Below are 17,701 nucleotides of genomic sequence, written 5' to 3'. Positions count from 1 at the left end.
GTGGCTGTGGGCATGGGTGCAGGATGCTCCCTTCTCCACTCCCTGCAAGCTCCACCCATCTGAAGTGGTCGTGCCCCATCGGACACCACCAGGAAGCCGTTGGCACACCCCGGAGGGTAGGGGAGGTGCCCGGAGGTGGCAGGAGTGCCCCTGGCAAGTGGCCATCACACCCTTGTGTGTCAAATGGCTTGTCTGAGGAGGAGCCGGCTCCTGCTGAGGCTCAAGAGAGATGGGACGAGGAGGCGGAAAAAGACTTGTGAGGTCCCCCGGAGTTTCCTCCGTGGCACCTTCCAGAACAGACCATAAGGCAGGGAGTAGGCAAGGCCAGGTGGCCTCTGTCAGCATTGTCCAGGTCCTTGGCCTCTGTCCCCTGCAGCCATGTGAGCAGAGAACCTGGGCTGGTGGGGCCAGCACACTCCATCCACCCCCGGGAGCTGGAGGCACAGGTGGGCGCCCAGGCCTTAGAGCTGGGGGCTCAGGCGACAGCTGCCCCTGGGTTGATGGGAAGCCAGCTAGTGTGGTGAGCTGATGCTTGTCCCCAGTGGGTGGGGGGGATGAAGAGGGAGGAGGGGTCAGACCCAGACATCCATGTTACTGATAGGACACAGTGGGGGCCTTCCAGGTAAATGCAACAGTTAGAACTGAACCTGCTTTGCCACCACAGTTCTCCACCACTCCGTAAGTGCTTGGTGGCCCACTCACTCACGAGGCGGTTCCATTGTGAGGCGGCCAAGGGCCCTGCCAGCTCTTCCGTTTTCCTAGACATTGCCTCTGGGATCCTGTAAGCAGCCTGGGTCCGCGCATTCCGGAGATGCACGGGATGCAGGCTGAGCCAGGTGGCGGGATGGGGTCCAGCAGCCGGAAGCCACACCTCCCCTGCCCTTTGCAATCCTGCCTACCTGGGGGAGGTGTAACGTAACCACGCCCCTCTCCGCCCTCCTGGGAGGAGCCTCTTTCCTCCCCCGTCCTGCCCCTTCCTGGCCCACTGCGTCCACGCATGTGTCCGCCCACGTGTGATTCCTCACCTTTAAAGAAACCTCACCAGCTTGTGTGTCGCGTCTGTGCCGGGATTTCACATGCTCCCCCAGGGACGTGTGCTCGGGACTGTGACCCCGCGTGGCCTCCCACGCAGCCCTGAGGAAATCGGTGTCCTGCGGACTGGGCGGCTGCCAGCTGGGAGCGTTCGCTCTGCTCATTGCTGGTCACGTTACTGTGGAGTCATGTGCTTGTGATGTGGCTGAGGGGCTGTTATTTTCTAACCTCAGGCTCTTGTCCAAGTGCTGACTCCAGGAAGGTGTATAGAGTGATAAGAATTGTTTAAAAGGGCCTGGCGCAGTAGCTTAGTGGCTGAACTCCTCACCTTGCATGTGCTAGAATCCCATATGAGCCTGGGTTTGCATCCCAGTTGGCCCACTTTCCATCCAGTTCCTCTTGTTTGTGGCCTGGGAAAGCAGTAGAAGCTGGTGCGAAGCCTTGTGACCCTGTACCCACATGGGAGAGCCAGAAGAAGCTCCTGGCTCCTGGCTTCAGATTGGCTTAGGTCTGGCCATTGTGGGCACTTGGGGAGTGAACCAGCAGATGGAACATCTTTCTCTGTCTCTCCTTCTCTCTGTACACCCGACGTTCCAATAAAAACAAGTAAATCTTTAAAAAGAGGAATTGTTAAATAAAGCTGAGAAAGGGAACATTACACGTACAAACACACAGGGATGTGGGTTGCCCCGCCACACCAAAATGCCTGCCAGGGGTGGGGAGTGGGGTAGAAGACGTTTCTGGGTGGAATAGTAGGATGGACGTGGGAGCGTGCACAGCGCGTGGCAGCCCTTCAAGCTGTGGAGGGGAGGCGCCCCGGCCCCCTTGTTGTTGGGTTTTTGTGGAAGGAGTTGCACAGAGAGGGTTCACTCCCCAGATGGCTGCAATGGCCAGTATGAATCTGGGTACTTCCTCCAGGTTTCCCACATGCTGTAGGAGCCCAAGACCTGGCCCGTCCATCCTCCGCTGCTTGTGCCAGATGCGTGAGCAGGGAGCTGGATTGGAAACGCAGCAGCCAGGGCTCAAACTGGTTCCCACGTGGGATGCCAGGGGTGTCGCAGACAGCACGGCTTACCTGCTGTGCCGCAGCGCCAGCTGCAGTTGGTCTTCTTCATGAAGCAGATGCATCCTGGGAAAAGGGGGCTATGGATGACCTGGGGGTCTGTGACTTGCGGCTCCGCAGGCCTAAGCTAACTTCCTGCTTCTTAAGCTCACATCACTTGCATGTCTCACCATAGTCTAATCCCTGAGGATCCAGGCAGGGGGAGGACAAGGGCTGTCAGCGTGGGAGCTTGCTCTGACTTCCTGGCTTTCGCCGTGCCTTGGGGCCGCGTGTCAGCCAAGACTGGGCCCCTCTGTCGCTCTCCTCTCGCTCCTCTCCCGGGCTTGTCAGGACGGCAGAGTGGCCTGGGGCTTGCAACAGGGGAGGCAGATACAGTAGCGGGAGTCACTGCACCAGGCCACTGGGTGGGTGGGGTCCGAGCTGTGCAGTGGCCCCCGTGTTTCCCGATGTCTGTGTGTGAGCTGGGTGAGTCGGGCGGAGTGTGGGGAAGGCGGTAGGAAGGGAAGTCAGGGCCGGAGCCGGGCTGGGAGCTGCGGCCTGGACGAGAGCAGGGTGGCGGCTCTCCGTGGCCATCGTCTCAGGGAGTGGGAGCTGTGGTCGGTGGTGGCTGGGATGGGGACCCGACAGCCACATGCACCAGCTTCCCCATGCCCATCGTGGGTTTAGAGCGGAGTGGGGGGCGATTCAAGCAGCCTGGCGGAGAGGAACCCCCGCATCTGCATCCTTGGCCCCCTGTGTACGTTTGGTCCCCCTGATTTTGCCCTTGTGGTCTTGGTTGGAAAGCTCCTTCAGCTTTTCCCCCCTAAGTAATTCCAGGCCACAGCGACCCCTGGTGGTGCCCAGTGCATCTGGTGAATCCCACGCAAGGTGAGTCATGAGGCCAGAGGAGCAGCTGGGCCTCTGCGTGCCAGCAGCAGCAGCCCCTGCCGTGGTTACCAAGGGTGGCATTCTGCCATCTGCGGGATTACTCTGCAAATGACTGCAACAGCCAAATCCAGGCTAGGCTGACACAGGTTCATGTGTCATGTGTCATGTGTCCCCTCTGTACAGGCAGCAGGGGTCCGAGTACTTGGGCCAGCAGCTGCTGCCATCATGGGTGCTGAGAGGGGAGCTGGACCGCAAGTGGAGCAGCTGGGATTTGAACTCACGTAGGATGTCTGTGTCACAGTGGTGGCTTGATTCACTGTGCCATGGCACCTTGCCCCTCCTGTCTTTCTCAGCTCCGTTCCCTGCACCTTTTGTCACCACCAGCGTCCCTCCCTGGTGTCTTCGCATCTGTGCTGTGGGACGCAGCTGTCCTGGGGGGTGGCTTCACCGTGGTGCTGTGACACTTGGGTCCCTGCCTGTCTTTGGGGATTTAAGAAAGGACACGATTGAAACTTTGCCGAGATCTGCATCTCTTCCCGGGCTGTCAGGAAGGTGGGGACCACATCTCACTGGTTTACCCTCCGCTGGCCTTTCGCGCCTTCGGTGCAGTTTCTGGACACCTGTCGAACTCTCGAGAGCTGTGGGAATAGTTCGGGTGGGCTCCTGCCTGTGAGGGGGTGTTCATTAGCCGTCAGCACCCGCTTCCCCCTCCCACCAGCCCGAGTCCCTGCTGAGCCGCTTTCTAGCCTCTTGGTGTTTCACAGAAATGTACACACACAAGGTGTGGTCTTGGGTGTGCGGCTGACGGTGGATTCTGGACTCCGCTCTCCTGGGTGAGCTGCCATATCCCCAGGCTGTGCTTGCCATTCCAGCCGCTTTCCTTTGCCACCTTGATGTCGGCTTTAGCATCCTGGGCCCTTGGGATGCAGGAGCTGTCCCCCTGGGGCAGGGCAGGGCTGCCGTCCTCCCCACGGGCCTCCTAGCAGCACATCTCCCGTTGGTTGCCGGGCACGCTAAGTCTTCTGGCCTGGACACTTTGTTACTCTTCCTCTGCTGGGCGGCCTTTGTGGTCTGAGCAGAGCTAGGTGCAGCAGCTAAGTGCTGGGGCTGCTGGGAGGAGGAGCAGTGGCCAGCCCTAGTGAATGGCAGGCGCTGTCTTCATTGGCACCTCTAAGGTGTAGCCCCAATCTGGGGTACTTTCCTCCCGTGTATGAACTGCTTAGCACTGCAAGTGTTCAGCACTCTCCTAAGTGCTCAGTACTGTGCTGAGTACTCAGTACCCCTAAGTGATTAGCATTCTGCCGGGCCACACAGTCCTGGATCCCCCAGTGTTGTCCTCAGCTTTGCTAAGGCCCCTGAAGGGGTCAGGTGGAGGAAGTGCCGAGGTCTTTCTGGGACAGCAAGCCTGACTGCCCGCCCTCCGTCCTGCCCCTTCCTGCGGCTCTGAGCTGCAGTCTGTCCTCTGAGCCCCGCCAGTTTGACAGGTTTCCCCGCTATGCCTTTGCCATCAGCGGTGCCTTTTACCAGTGCTGCCAGTGCTGTTGGAAGGCAGAACTTCGTGCAGTGGTGCCTCATGTTGTCCTCACAAGTGGCCAGCAGGTGCTTGCCGCGCTACAACTGAATTTTAGTGTTCTTCTCATCTAATTAACATACTTAGAAACCTTACCTAGGCGAGGTGAGGGTTCACTACCTGGAAGTGCAGCGCCACCTTCTGGGCGAGGTGGCGAAATGGCCGCAGCCCGCCTGCCGCCCAGTCCTGCTGTGGTCTGGCGCCACCCGGTGGCGGTGAAGACGACTGCATGCGCCCTGGGATGACGAGGTGAATGCCTGGAGCTTGCGTGCTGGTTGGTGTCTGCTTAGCTGGTGGGGTCTGGAGGGGTCGATCCGGGGAACACCTTCGTTTCTGCCTCCCTGCTTTTCAATACCAGGTGCTGGCTCTTTCCTGCTGAGCCTCTTCCTTCCTCCCATGTCCTCTCTTTCACGCCTCTGAGCTGGTTCATAGGTGCTGGTCCCTTTGCACGCTAGCAAGACAGAATGTGAATAAGATGTTCAGGGCATGGCAAGGGCTAAAATCTCGCTCCCTGCTCCCTGCTGGGCTGTGAGAAGCCAGATTCGTCCTCTAGGGGTTGCACATTCTCCAGGGAACTGAATGGCATTGCGTTCTGTGGTCTCACGCTGGTCAGACACACCCGAGTGGGCCTTGCTGAGCCTCCGTGTCTCCGTGTCTCGGCAGCAACTTAACCTGCTGTGCCAGACTGCCTTTCCCAAGATAAATAATATTTAAACCATCTTCTTCTACTTTTCATATAACATACATTTCCTGCTAAAAATTAGAAATGATTTTTTATGGGACTGGCATGATGGCTCAGTGGCTAAATCCTCACCTTGCATGCACAGGATCCCATATGGACACCAGTTCATATCCCAGCTGCTCCACTTCCCATCCAGCTCCCTGCTTGTGGCCTGGGAAAATAGTTGAGGATGGCCCAAAGCCGTGGGACCCTGCACCCATGTGGGAAACATAGAGGATGTTCTTGGCTCCTGGCTTCGGATTGGCACAGCACCAGCTGTTGTGGTCACTTGGGGAGTGAATCATCAGAGGGAAGATCTTCCTCTCTGTCTCTCCTCCTCTCTGTATATCTGACTTTCCAATAAAAATCAAAAATAAATCTTTTAAAAAATTAACCAAATCTTAAAACAATATTTTTATGACATAATTTAATTCTAGGAAAACATAATTTGAAAATCTACAGAGTAAGAAGATGAGGTGACAGCTCCCTTTGAGATGCTCACGTGCTTTCGGAGGGTCTGTGTTGGGGTGTGGACGTCGCTCCTGATCCGAGCTTCTTGCAGTGTAGACCCTGTGGGAGGCAGCAGGTGCTGGCTCAGCGATTGGGGTCCCCACCACTCATGGGGGAAGGCCTAGATGGAGGTCCAGGTCCTGGCCCAGTGCTGGCCGTTGGGGGCGTTGGGGAAGCAACTCAGGGGATGGGATCTCTTCCTTTTAAATAGACAGAAGTTGCTTTTTATAACTCAAATCATCTTGTTCTGCAAGTGCTAGCCACTATTCACTTTTACCTCCGTTTTAAAGGACTTATTTTTTTTTTATTAGAAAGGCAGATTTACAGAGAGAAGGAGAGACAGAAAGATCTTATGTCCACTGGTTCACTCCCTAAGTGGCCGCAACGGCCAGAGCTGAGCCAATCATAAACCAGGAGCCAGGAGCTTCTTCTGGGTCTCCCACACGGGTGCAGGGTCCCAAGGCTTTGGGCCGTCCTTGACTGCTTTCCCAGGCCACAAGCAGGGAGCTGGAAGGGAAGTGGAGCAGCTGGGATACGAACTGGTGCCCATATGGGATCCTGAAGTGTATGCAAGGTGAGGACTTCAGCCAATAGGCTACTGCATCAGACCCCCACTTTTACCCTTTCACGTGACCATTTTATGTGTGTGTGCGCTCGCCTGCGTGTGTGTACATGTTGGCGGGGGAGAAGTTACTGAAATGCTTTTTTGCAGTTGTCCAGCTTGCTTTTTTCCATTCATATACCCTGGTATCTGGGTAGTGCAGTATCTTCCAGTCTCACGGGAGTGCCGTCTGAATGGTTGCGTGGCATCCCAGCAGCTGGCACAGGCGTTTGCATTGCTCTTCCCAGGATGCCAAGTGGAACCCGAGTGTGTATTTACCCACATCTTGTAATTCCTTCCCAACGCTGATTCCTAGAGGGCCCAATGCGTTCGAGGTTGACGGGGCAAGTGTCCGCTCCAGGGAGCGTTTATCCTTCCACACTGTGCGTGGACGGGTGTGCTCCACAGCCATGACGAGCTCACAGGTGACATAGTACCGGAAGGGTCAGTGTGCTGGCGTGTTTAAGGCCTCCCCTCTGCGGTGTTTGGCTTAGAGGTGACCTGCTCCACCTCTGCTGTTCAAAGAAAAAAGCTGCTTTCCGGTTGGGACGCCTGAGAACTCCCTGCACCTCCTTGGTGGAGCTGGAGCCAGGGCTGGGGCTGGGGCTGGGGTGGGAGCCGGGGTGGGGGCCTGGGCCAGGGCAGGGGCCTGGGGCTGGGGCGGGACCCGGGGCTGGGGCCAGGGCTGGGGCGGGAGCCGGGGCTTGGGGCTCTGGACCTTACCTGAGAGCCTCTGCCTGGGGACCCCTGCCGCCGCTGCTGCCTCTCGCGCCCTCTACTGGCCACATCTGCACATGCAGCCTGGCTTCACTCCACATCCAGAGCTTGGGGTCCAGGGCGCTGCACCCCGAGGCTGGACTAGGCCGGCTCCCGCTGCTGCTGTTAGCAGGGGACTGGTTGTGTCCTCATCACCTTGCAGGACGGACAGCGGCAGATCCTCCTCTGTCTTGGCATGTTGCCTTCTTTTCCTCTTTTCTTTTTTAAAGATGAATTAACTTAAAAGGTTGAGTGACACAAAGAGAAAGAGAGAGAGGGGGCGTGAACTTCCATCCACTGGTTCACTTCTTAAATAGCTGCAACTGGACCCGGCACGATAGCATAGTGGTTAAAGTCCTCACCTTGAACACACCGGGATCCCATATAGGTGCCGGTTCTAATCCCAGCAGCCCTGTTTCCCTTCCAGCTCCCTGCCTGTGACCTGGGAAAGCAGTTGAGGACGGCCCAAAGCCTTGGGACCCTGCACCTGCCTGGGAGACCTGGAAGAAGCTCCTGGCTTCTGGCTTCAGATTGGCTCAGCTCTGGCCGATGTGGCTGCTTGGGAAGTGAATCATCGGATGGAAGATCTTCCTCTCTGTATATCTGCCTTTCCAACCAATCAATCAATCAATCAATCAATCAATCAATCAATCAATAGCTTCAACACCAGAGCTAGGCAGGGCTGAAGCCAGGGGTCAGAAGTTTTTCTGGGTCTCTCACAGAGCCTTCCTCAGCTGCCTTCCAGGCCGTTAGCAGGGAGCTGAGTGGGAAGTGGAGCAGCTGGGACTGGAGTGGGCATGGTACTGCAGGTGGGGGCTTCGCGCCCCGGCCCCTGCACCTGCTGTGTCCGTGTGCCGGCACCGCGTGCTGATCCTGCTCTTTGGGTTCACAGTCCTCTCCATAGCCCACCTTTGTGCTTCTCCCCCAGGCCGGAAGCTGCGAGGAAAAGCTTTCTATTTTGTCAACGGCAAAGTGTTCTGCGAGGAAGACTTCCTGGTGAGTGTGTCGTCCCCTGTGGTGGCCCAAACCTGCTGTCCTCAGGGGTTCAGTCTTTCCATCATCCACGCTGTGCCAGCCATGCCTGCCCCAAGCTGAGCCCCAGCCACGCTGCTGGCCTCTCGCTGCTCACAGAGGCCGCCTCACCCCCTGGCCGTCACCGGGCCCCTTGTACGTGGGGTGTCCGAAGTAGACCACATTAGCTTGCCAGTATTGACACCTGCTCCCTCCCGTGGTACCCAGCACAGAGCTGGCATCCAGTCCTCACCTGCTTCCTCTGCTTGGCCCCCTCCCCCCACATTACCTGCCCGAGGAGACCTCATAAACATAGCTTTGATCGGCTTGGTGCCAGCGTCCACAGGGTGCCAAGGTGCCAAGCCACCTTGGCAGCTCCCTGAGCACCAGGCCTTCACGCCTCCCCAGTGGCTGGCACAGCCTTGTACCGCCATGTGCTGGCTTGGGTGTTTTTTTTCCCGCTCTACCTAGCTCACACCTGTGCCTCTCTGACCCCCTGCCCCATGGTGTGGTGCCCCACCCCCGCCGCCGTGCCACCTGCACGCCTGGCTGTGCAGTGAGGACCGGGTGTGCGACCTGGGTCCGAGTCTTTCTCCCCCGTGAGCCCAGACCAGCTCCAGCTCCTCTTCTCCCCTCGGAGGAAAGTGCTTGCCTGTGTCCCCGTGGCAAGAGTTAGTTCGTGGCGACTCTGGTTGGCCAGGAACAGGGACCTGCGTGGCAACGGTGCCCTAGGACTGCTGCTCCCTGGCTTGGGGCCCGGCCTCCTGTAGGCACCTCCTGAGGTACCGAGTGATGGCCGGAGGCAGCCACGCTCTGCAGGCTCTAGTCGTTTTCCGAGCCTCTTCGGGGCAGGAGTTGCAGTGCCGTGGGTTAGGATGCCGTTTGACACACCTGCCGGCCATGTTGGCATACCTGGAATTGAATTGTGCCTCTGCTTCCAACCTTTTCTTGCTGATCCAGCAGGCAGCAGATTGTGGCTCAAGTGCCCAAGAACCTGCTGCCCACGTGGGAGACCTGGGTGGAGCTCTCGGCTTCCGGCCTTGTCCTAGCCCTGTTCCAGGTAGTGCTGATGGGGCGGAGTGAGCTAGCGGATGGAAGATCTCTCTCATGCTCTGTCACTTTGTTTCAAACAAAGCACAGAAGGAACTCACACACACACACACACACACACACACACGCACACCCCCAGTCCTTTAGTCTCATTGGCTCCCATTGAGTCTTACGCTGGCTTGTGGGTAAGATCATGGGTGCTGGAGGAGTGTGAGGCTCTGATTGGCCAGCTCTGAGCCAGTGTCCTGCCTTGCAGCCAGCCCTAAAGAACGTCATAACCCTAAATGGTGACAGCAGCTGGAGCTGGGCTCTCTCGAAGCCAGATGCCTGGAGCTCCGGCCGGTCTCCACCTGGGGAGCAGCGACTCAAACCCTTGGGGTCCATCTTGCTCTGCTTTCCCAGGCTTAATAGCCAAGAGTTGGGTTGGACATGGAATAGCTGGGACTTGAACTGGGTCCCCTGTGGGATGTTGGCAGTAGGAGGGGGGCTAATTTGCTACGCCACAGCTCTGCCCATACATTAAGCCCTTGTTTGTAAAGAGTTTTTGTTTAAAGATGTATTTGTTTTTATTGGAAAGTCAGCTCTACTGAGAGCAGGAGAGTTAGAAAGATCCTCCATCCACTGTTTCACTCCCCAAGTGTCTGCAACAGCTGGAGCTGCGCCGATCCAAAGCCAGGAGCCAGGAGCCTCCTCTGGGTCTCCCATGCGGGTACAGGGTCCCAAGGCTTTGGGTCATCCTCAACTGCTTTCGCAGGCCACAAGCAGGGAGCTGGTTGGGAAGTGGAGCAGCCGGGATGTGAACAGGTACCCGTGCAGGCAAGGCGAGGATTTGTCGAGCTGGGCCCTGCATGAGCCTTTTAAGCAGAGCCAAACTTGAACCGAGTCTGTCATTCTGCCTCGTTGGCCATGTTAGCTCGACAGGGTCACTTAGCGCCTCAACACTGCTTTGGGATTCTCATAAGTGCCTTATGGGATGGCTTTGAGAGTGAGCATGGGATCAGATCTGAAAACACAGAAGGCAGATTCTACCCTTGAACTTCCAATTCAGTAGGTTTGGTGGGCCCAAGAATTTGCATCTATTTTTTAAAAAAAAATATTTATTTATTTATTTAGGGCCCAGCACAGTAGCCTAGTGGCTAAAGTCATTATCTTGCATGTGCTGGGATCCCACATGGGCACTGGTTCTAATCCCAGCGGCCCCGCTTCCCATCCAGCTCCCTGCAAAAGAAGTCGGGGACAGCCCAAGGTCTTGGGACCCTGCACCCCCATGGGAGACCTGAAAGAGGCTCTTGGCTTCTGGCTTTGGATTGGTTTAGCTCTGACCGTTGGGGCCGTCCCCTGCTGCTTTTTCAGCCATAAGCAGGGAGCTGGATCAGGAGTGGAGCAGCTGGGATTGAACCAGCACCCACAGGGGATATTGGAACTACAGGCAGAGGATTAGCGTGTACCGCCACCATGCCGACCCCGTAGGGTGGCGAGGACAGTCCACAGCCCAGCACGCGACTGGCTGGCTCCCAGGGATGGCCAGGCCCCGCCGGGGAGAGGTGTCTTTGGGAGGACCTGCCGTGGTCTAACTGTCTCGCTCTTCCCTCCGCAGTACTCGGGTTTCCAGCAGTCTGCCGACAGGTGCTTCCTGTGCGGCCACCTGATCATGGACATGGTGAGGAGAGCGGGCGGGGAGGGCACGGCCGGAGAGGGCACAGCCGGGGAGGGCACGGCCGGGGAGGGCACAGCCGGAGAGGGCACGGCCGGAGAGGGCACGGCCAGGGAGGCGCGGGGCACAGCCGGCAGTGACGGGGCACAGCACTGCCTGTCTTGGCCAGTGGCTGATTGTTTTTCTTCTTTAAATGTGTTAAATAGATTCTTAAGAATCCGTTTAAACAAACAATTCTGAGATCATAGTAACAGCCCCTCCGCTCCCCCAGGTCCCTCTCCTTTTCATCTTCTTTCTTTTTCCCTTTCTGTATCTTACGTTTTTTAGATAATAGATTTAAAATTTATGCTACAGTGAGAATATTTAATGCTTTACTGAATCAGATGTTTTGTAAGCTAAAAGCAAAAAGATGCTAATTTATGGCAGTGGAACCAGTGGCCATGAAGCAGTAATTGAATGGGAAAATGACCATTTCTCCTCCATGTTACAAAGTAACCACAGAGCAGGACAGGTGTCACCGTTGGTTTGACAGGGGTGTAAAGCAACGTTTAACAAAACTATATTTGCAACACAGTTTTTTTTTTCCTTTTCTGGTTATTTTTAAAGCTTTAATTTCCGTGTATAAAGGAGAGCATGTGGTGTTGGCCTTTGTGGGTCCGACTTACTTCACGTGGCATGATGTTCTATAGTTGCGTCATTTTGCTGCGAATGCCGGGGCCTCGTCCTCCTTTGGAGCCGAGATGCTGCGCTGTCTTTGCCCCACGCGCTCCCCGTTGACTCCTTGGGTGATGGGCGTGCAGGTCGGTCCCTTGGCCTGACTCCGGGGAGCGGTGCTGCTGCAAACACGGTGATACTGATTTTTTTTTTTTTTAAAAAGATTTATTTATTTATTTGGAAAGTCAGGTTTACACAGAGAAGGAGGTACAGAAAAAAAGATTTTGCATAAATGAGTTCACTCCCTAAATGGCCGTAATGGCTAGAGCTGAGCTGATCCAAAGCCAGGAGTTTCTGCCGGGTCTCCCACGCCGGTGCAGGGTCCCAAGGCTTTGGGCCGTCCTCAACTGCTTTCCCAGGCCACAGGCAGGGAGCTGGATGGGAATTGGAACAGCCGGGACACAAATTGGCACCCATATGGGATCCCGGTGTGTTCAAGGTGAGGACTTCAGCCGCTAGGCTACTGCACCAGGCCCAGTGAGTCCTGTCTTTTGCGTGTATACTCAGTAGTGACGTTACTAAATCATATGGCAGGTCTATTTCTCATTTTTTTTTTAAAGAAGTCTCCAGACTTTTCTGCAGTGGCTGCACTAGTTTCCGTTGCCACCAGCAGTGTGTCGGTGGCCCCCTTTCCCATGTCGCAGGCTCTGCAGGGCGCCACGTCAGCAGAGTTTGTCCTGGATTTTAAGTGTCCATCTGACGAACCCCCCGCGTATGAGGTCAGCGCTGCAAAGTGTGTGATCACAGCCTGTCCTTGGTTCTGCTTGGCCGAAGATGCCTTTGGTCGGTAGAGCGTGCCTTTTAACTGTTGCTGCGTCCTCTGCCGCCCCCGAGCTTAGTGTCCCAGCACAGCCACGATGGGTTGCTCATCCTGATTCTGTGGGTTGGGAATTGGGTCAGGGCTCAGCAGGATGACTTCTCTCGGTGGCCTTGGGCTGCCTCTCTCACTCAGCTTAGTTCAGCTGCTGACGCAGATGACCTGGCTTCTAACGAGAATATTCCAGGCCTCTGTCCCCAGGACCTCTAATCATGCAGGGGTCAGCGAGAGAGAGGAAGCAGGAGCCGCTTCCTCTCGATGTCTTGTCTTGATGTCTTTGACATGGAAATCTCAAGAACATCGTTGCTTCGTCATTGACCAAGAACGGTTCGGCTAGAGGCTGGCGTTGAGGCACAGTGGGTTAAGCCACCATTTGCAACGTTGGCAACCCCTATCAGAATGCCAGCTCCGTCTTGGCTTTTCTGCCTCCGATCCTGCTCTTTGTTAACGGTCCTGGGAAAGCCACTTGTGTGGGAGATCTGGTTGGAGTCCCAGGCTCTCGGCTTCTCTCTGTCGCCCTCTCATGTTCTCTTTCAAGAACGTCAGGAAATCTTAAAAAGCCCCAGGACCATCCTGGTTTGAATAGAAGACAGGAGGTCTTCGATCTTCTCCACGTCTTGCCATGCGGGCGCATCTGTGTAGCGGGAAAGGCAGAGCTGAGTTTGGGAGGACGTCAGCCCCATGTGGGATGAATGCCAGGCTGACCCCGCCGTCTTGCAGTTCTTCTCTTGGACTTAGAAAGTTCTAGCGACTGCCTGGTGGCGACTCCAGCTTTCGAGACAGAACCTTCAACTGCCGCCAAGAAGCCTAACCAGCCCAGCATGATTCCTTTACACGGCACTGTTGGTTCTCCAGCTGACCCCACATGCCTGCCCCCTCGTCATAAAGTGGCTGTCACTGGCGTGTGTGTGTTTGATAACGGGGAGGAGAGAGACCTTCCTTTGCTGGTTCACTCTCCCAGTGCCCACAACAGGCAGGGCTGCCAGACTAAAGCTAGGAGCCTGGAAATCCATCTGGCTCCCTTAGGTGGGTGATGGGGACCCCGAGACCTGAAGCTGTCAGTCCCTGCTGCCTCCCAGGGTGTGTGTGAGCAGGAAGCTGGATGGGAAGCGGAGCGGGGACTCGAGCCCAGGTCCTTTGGTAGGGGATGTGGGTGTCCCTGCCGGACACCTGCTCTAAAAGGAGCACCGTGATTGGCTAGGAGAAGGACTCTTGTTTCACTTACTCCTCTCCCACCTGCTTGTCCGTGGCTCGTGGTCCGGGTGCAGCTCGGGTGGGGGTGTTCCACGCAGTGCGACTGTTCACGTGTCCCCTCATCCCTCCTCCCCCTGCTGAGTGTCGGCTTCTCCTCTGCTGCACCCCAGATCCTGCAGGCCTTGGGGAAGTCCTACCACCCGGGCTGTTTCCGCTGTGTCGTCTGCAATGAGTGTCTGGACGGGGTGCCCTTCACGGTGGACTCCGAGAACAAGATCTACTGTGTCCGCGATTACCACAAGTAAGGAGGCGGGCGAGCGGCCAGGAGCTGCACCCAGGCCATACCCACCTCGGCAGAGTGACCTGTGGACGCCGGGCAGCGTGACTGCTGGCTGCTGGCACCGTCAGTTCCCCGTCCTGCAAAGTCAGGGGCGCTGAGGGATGTGGCAGGGGCCTGGGGTGGTCCAGCGAGGAAGGCCACGTGTAGGTCCCCTGGTGCCCCCTTTGCTCTGGCTTTGCCTCCTAGAATCCGTGGCCGTTGACTCTTTGTCCCTTCCCCAGGGTGCTGGCCCCCAAGTGTGCAGCCTGTGGACTCCCCATCCTCCCTCCCGAGGTAAGACGCCCCCTCAAATGTGCTTCCGGCACCTTGGAAGCGCTGAGGTGCCCCCTGGGATCCTTACTGAGAGCCGAGTTCCATCCTGGGAAAATACCCGTTCTCAGGCCCAGCTTGGAGATGGGGCGGGAGTGCCCCTTTCCCCTGGCCGGCCGCCCCAGCCCAGTGCCGCCTTCAATGTGCGCATGCCTGGAGCCAGGCCACACTGTGCTATTCATCTTCACACAGGAGTTTGTCTTCTATTCGAAAAAAGATGAATTCATTTGAAAGGTGGAATTACAGACACATACACAGATACACATGCGTGCACACACACACACACACACACACACACACACACACACACACACACACATTCAGAGAGATCTTCCATCACTTCTTTCCTTCCCAAATGGCTGCAACAGCCAGGGCTGGACCTCTCACTAGGCACAGGGGCTCAAGCCCTTGGAGCGTCTGCTGTGCTTCCTCAGGCACTTTAGCAAGGAACTTGGACCGGAAGTGGAGCTGCCAGGACAGCGCCCACATGCAGGCTGTGGCTTAACCCTCTAGGCCACAGTGCTGACCTCATGGCTCTTGCCTGGAGATCGTTTTCGTTTTTTTTTCAACATAGACTCAAGTCCTTCCAGACATAGGCCTGCTGTTCGTCCCCCTCCTGTTTCCTATCCCTCTCAATACTCTAGAACCTTCTTCCCTCCCCTCAGCAGGGCTGCCCAGCAGCCTCCCTCGCTGGGCTCTTACACCCATCCTGGTTTCTCTTTGGTGCCAGGGCTCAGATGAGACCATCCGTGTTGTGTCCATGGACAGAGATTACCATGTGGAGTGCTACCACTGCGAGGTAGGCCCGCCCTGCCCCTGTGGAGCCCAGGAGCACAGCGGGGCAGGTGTCTGCCACCCAGAGCTGCTGTGGGGGAGGCAGGGGAGGCAGGTGGGGGTGCTGGGGCAAGAGGGTCTTCCTTCACTCACATGGCTTCACCCCTGGCTAGAGATGAGACTCACGGCTCCCACTGCCTCCGTGGGATCATGGCCGGTGCCTCCGCAGGGGCCTGGAGCAAAAGGTGAAGCCGTTTGCTGAGCAGTCCTCTCCGTGCACACAGAACAGCAGCTCCCAGGAGAAATAAGGGAAGCCCAAACCCAAAGCCCTAGGAGCTTTCTGGCAGTTGCCTTTTAGAGTTGAGAGGAATAAGGTCACATTTCAGCAGATCATCTAGAGAAAATGACTCCTGAGCTATGCCAGCTTGCTGGTGACACACGGCTGGCGGCCCCCACGGCTGGCGGGCCCTCTCTGGACAGGAGCTGTGTGTTTGTGCTGGGATGGGCACACGTGGCACCCTCTGCTGAATTCGGGGACTGTGCCATGCTAGTCGTAGCGTCTTGGTTTTGCTTTCATTCCCACCTCTCCCACAGGACTGCGGAGTGGAGCTAAATGATGAAGATGGCCACCGCTGCTACCCGCTGCAGGACCACCTGTTCTGTCACTCCTGCCACATCAAGCGGCTGGAGCCGGGCCCCTCGCCCGCGGCCCTCCACCAACACCACTTCTAGCCAGAGCCCCTTGCACACCCCATGGCGGGCAGCGGGGAGGGGGTGCTGGCCAGAGCTGTGTGGGAAGGCACCTGCCTGTGACTTCCAGTGCTCCTGGTGGACAATTTGGGTAGAAGAGGAAGGGGGCTAGGCCGGCAAGTCGTGCATGTGTGTGTGTGTGCGTGTGTGTGATGTGTGTGCGTGTGTGTGATGTGTGTGTGTTGTGTGTGTGATGTGTGTGTGTTGTGTGTGTGATGTGTGTGTTGTGTGTGCGTGATGTGTGTGATGGTGTGCATGTGTGATGTGTGTGCGTGCGTGCGTGATGTGTGTGATGTGTGTGTGTGTGCGTGTGTGTGATGTGTGTTGTGTGTGTGTGATGTGTGTTGTGTGTGTGTGATGTGTGTTGTGTGTGCGTGATGTGTGTGATGGTGTGCGTGTGTGATGTGTGTGATGTGTGTGTGTGCCTGTGTGTGATGTGTGTGCGTGCGTGGGCACCTTTCCTTCAGGCAGTGAGCTGGGTGCTGTCCCTGGTTCATTGCTGCGACTTCATCAGCTCACTCAGGAAGAGGCTCGGCCATGCATAAGGTGTCCAACATGGCACTGCATCTATGCCACTGAGCAGACCCTCCTGGCCCTCTGGTGATGCCCTCAGGGAGAGCTTTGCATAGAGGGCATTTCCCAGCATCCTTTGCAGTAACAGCTCAGAGGCCAAGACCCTCCACGCTACCCTCCTTAAGGAAACTCTGCCCAGACACTGCCTGCCACACTTACACACACACACACACACACACACACACACACACGGGCGTGTCTGTGCCTTAACACCCTTGCCCACCCCCGTAGAATGCCTGCAAATTTTAACTGTGTTAGGTCACAAAGGAGGAGGCTCCAGCCTGTGCTTTTGTCCCAGGCAGACTCTGCTGAGTAAGCCCAGACCCGGGTTTAAAATACGTGAGGTGAGGCCCCATTTTTGCCTACCCACAGCCCTCTGCATCCCCTCCCCACCATCTTTGTCCCGCTGGAGGCAGCTGAGACCTCCCTGTTGCCATGGCGAGTACTCCGCTGAGTCCATGTGCTTTGGGGGCAGACCACGGTGCAGGCACCTGGACCTGCTGCCCAGCTGCTAGCACCGTTTGTCCTGGGTGCGCTGACAGTCCGTGACTTCGGAGCTGCTGCTGCTTCTGCAAGGCGAGCGTCAGGACCCCAGGTGGGGACATCCCTTGCACCTGCTTTGGCTTCTGAGTATTTCTGTCCTCATAGAAACTGGGAAACAGTTCCCAATAGGCAAGGGGAGGCTCTGTGCGTGACACACGCGTGATCCAGCACGGAAGGACGCACTTTGGGAGAACTTGCTGCATTCCAGGTTCTTGGCCACAGGCATTATGTTGGAAGAAACCAGTACAAGGTACACTGCTTTTCGTCCGTTCCATTTCCACATGTTTCCTTCCACTTTCAGTCTTCCGTGCACAGGAAATACCTCACAGGTGCAGCTTCACCAAATCACACTTTATCAAGGAGAAATGCGACCTTCCCACAGGACTCGGATTGTCCAGTGCTGCCGGCCCCGACAGGATCGTAGCTGGAGTAGGTCCAGTGGACCTCTATGGCCATTGTCTTATGCATTTCAGCATGCTGGCACCCTGGGGAGACAAGGGCTGGACTTCAGGACTACCTCCTCTGCGCTGGAAAGCCTAGCTGCAATTTACACCCCGGAGCCGGGGTATTTTCCATAGGACAAGGACTTTGGGGCCCTGCAGCCTGTGGGGAGGACTGCCTGGCCCGGTAGCTGGAGGGCCGTAGCTGTGTCTGCATCGCCAGCTGCTGGCTTTCCTGGATTGCCTTACAACCCCATCGGAGAAGCCCGGGAGCTGAGCCCCGCCGTGCCTGTGAGAGCCAGCACTGTACCAGGTCAGGCTGTGCTCACAGGCCGTATCTTGACTTCACTGGCAAGCTGTCACCTGCAAGTGACACACTGCGTGCATGCACCGCGGACTGGCGCTTCCATCC

At 56.8% G+C, this 17,701-nt stretch overlaps 1 protein-coding gene across 1 annotated transcript in view; it reads left to right on the top strand.

Annotated features, from left to right (window-relative positions):
* LIMD1 (LIM domain containing 1) overlaps positions 1 to 15,887 on the top strand; it is a 36,731-nt gene extending 20,844 nt beyond the window's left edge. Inside the window, exons 3-8 of the mRNA XM_040994332.1 lie at positions 8,049 to 8,116; positions 10,779 to 10,841; positions 13,731 to 13,861; positions 14,122 to 14,173; positions 14,940 to 15,008; positions 15,578 to 15,887. Coding sequence (XP_040850266.1) covers positions 8,049 to 8,116; positions 10,779 to 10,841; positions 13,731 to 13,861; positions 14,122 to 14,173; positions 14,940 to 15,008; positions 15,578 to 15,715 — 521 coding nt within the window. The 3' untranslated portion in view covers positions 15,716 to 15,887. The remainder of the gene's footprint in view (positions 1 to 8,048; positions 8,117 to 10,778; positions 10,842 to 13,730; positions 13,862 to 14,121; positions 14,174 to 14,939; positions 15,009 to 15,577) is intronic.
* Positions 15,888 to 17,701: the final 1,814 nt, after the last annotated feature.

The sequence above is a fragment of the Ochotona curzoniae genome, unplaced genomic scaffold (genome assembly GCF_017591425.1).
Source record: "Ochotona curzoniae isolate NIBS_2020 unplaced genomic scaffold, NIBS_Ocur_1.0 contig_908, whole genome shotgun sequence".
In the NCBI taxonomy this organism is placed as follows: domain Eukaryota; kingdom Metazoa; phylum Chordata; class Mammalia; order Lagomorpha; family Ochotonidae; genus Ochotona; species Ochotona curzoniae.
Note: the sequence above shows the minus strand (reverse complement) of the source record. Positions and strands in the feature narration are given on the sequence as shown.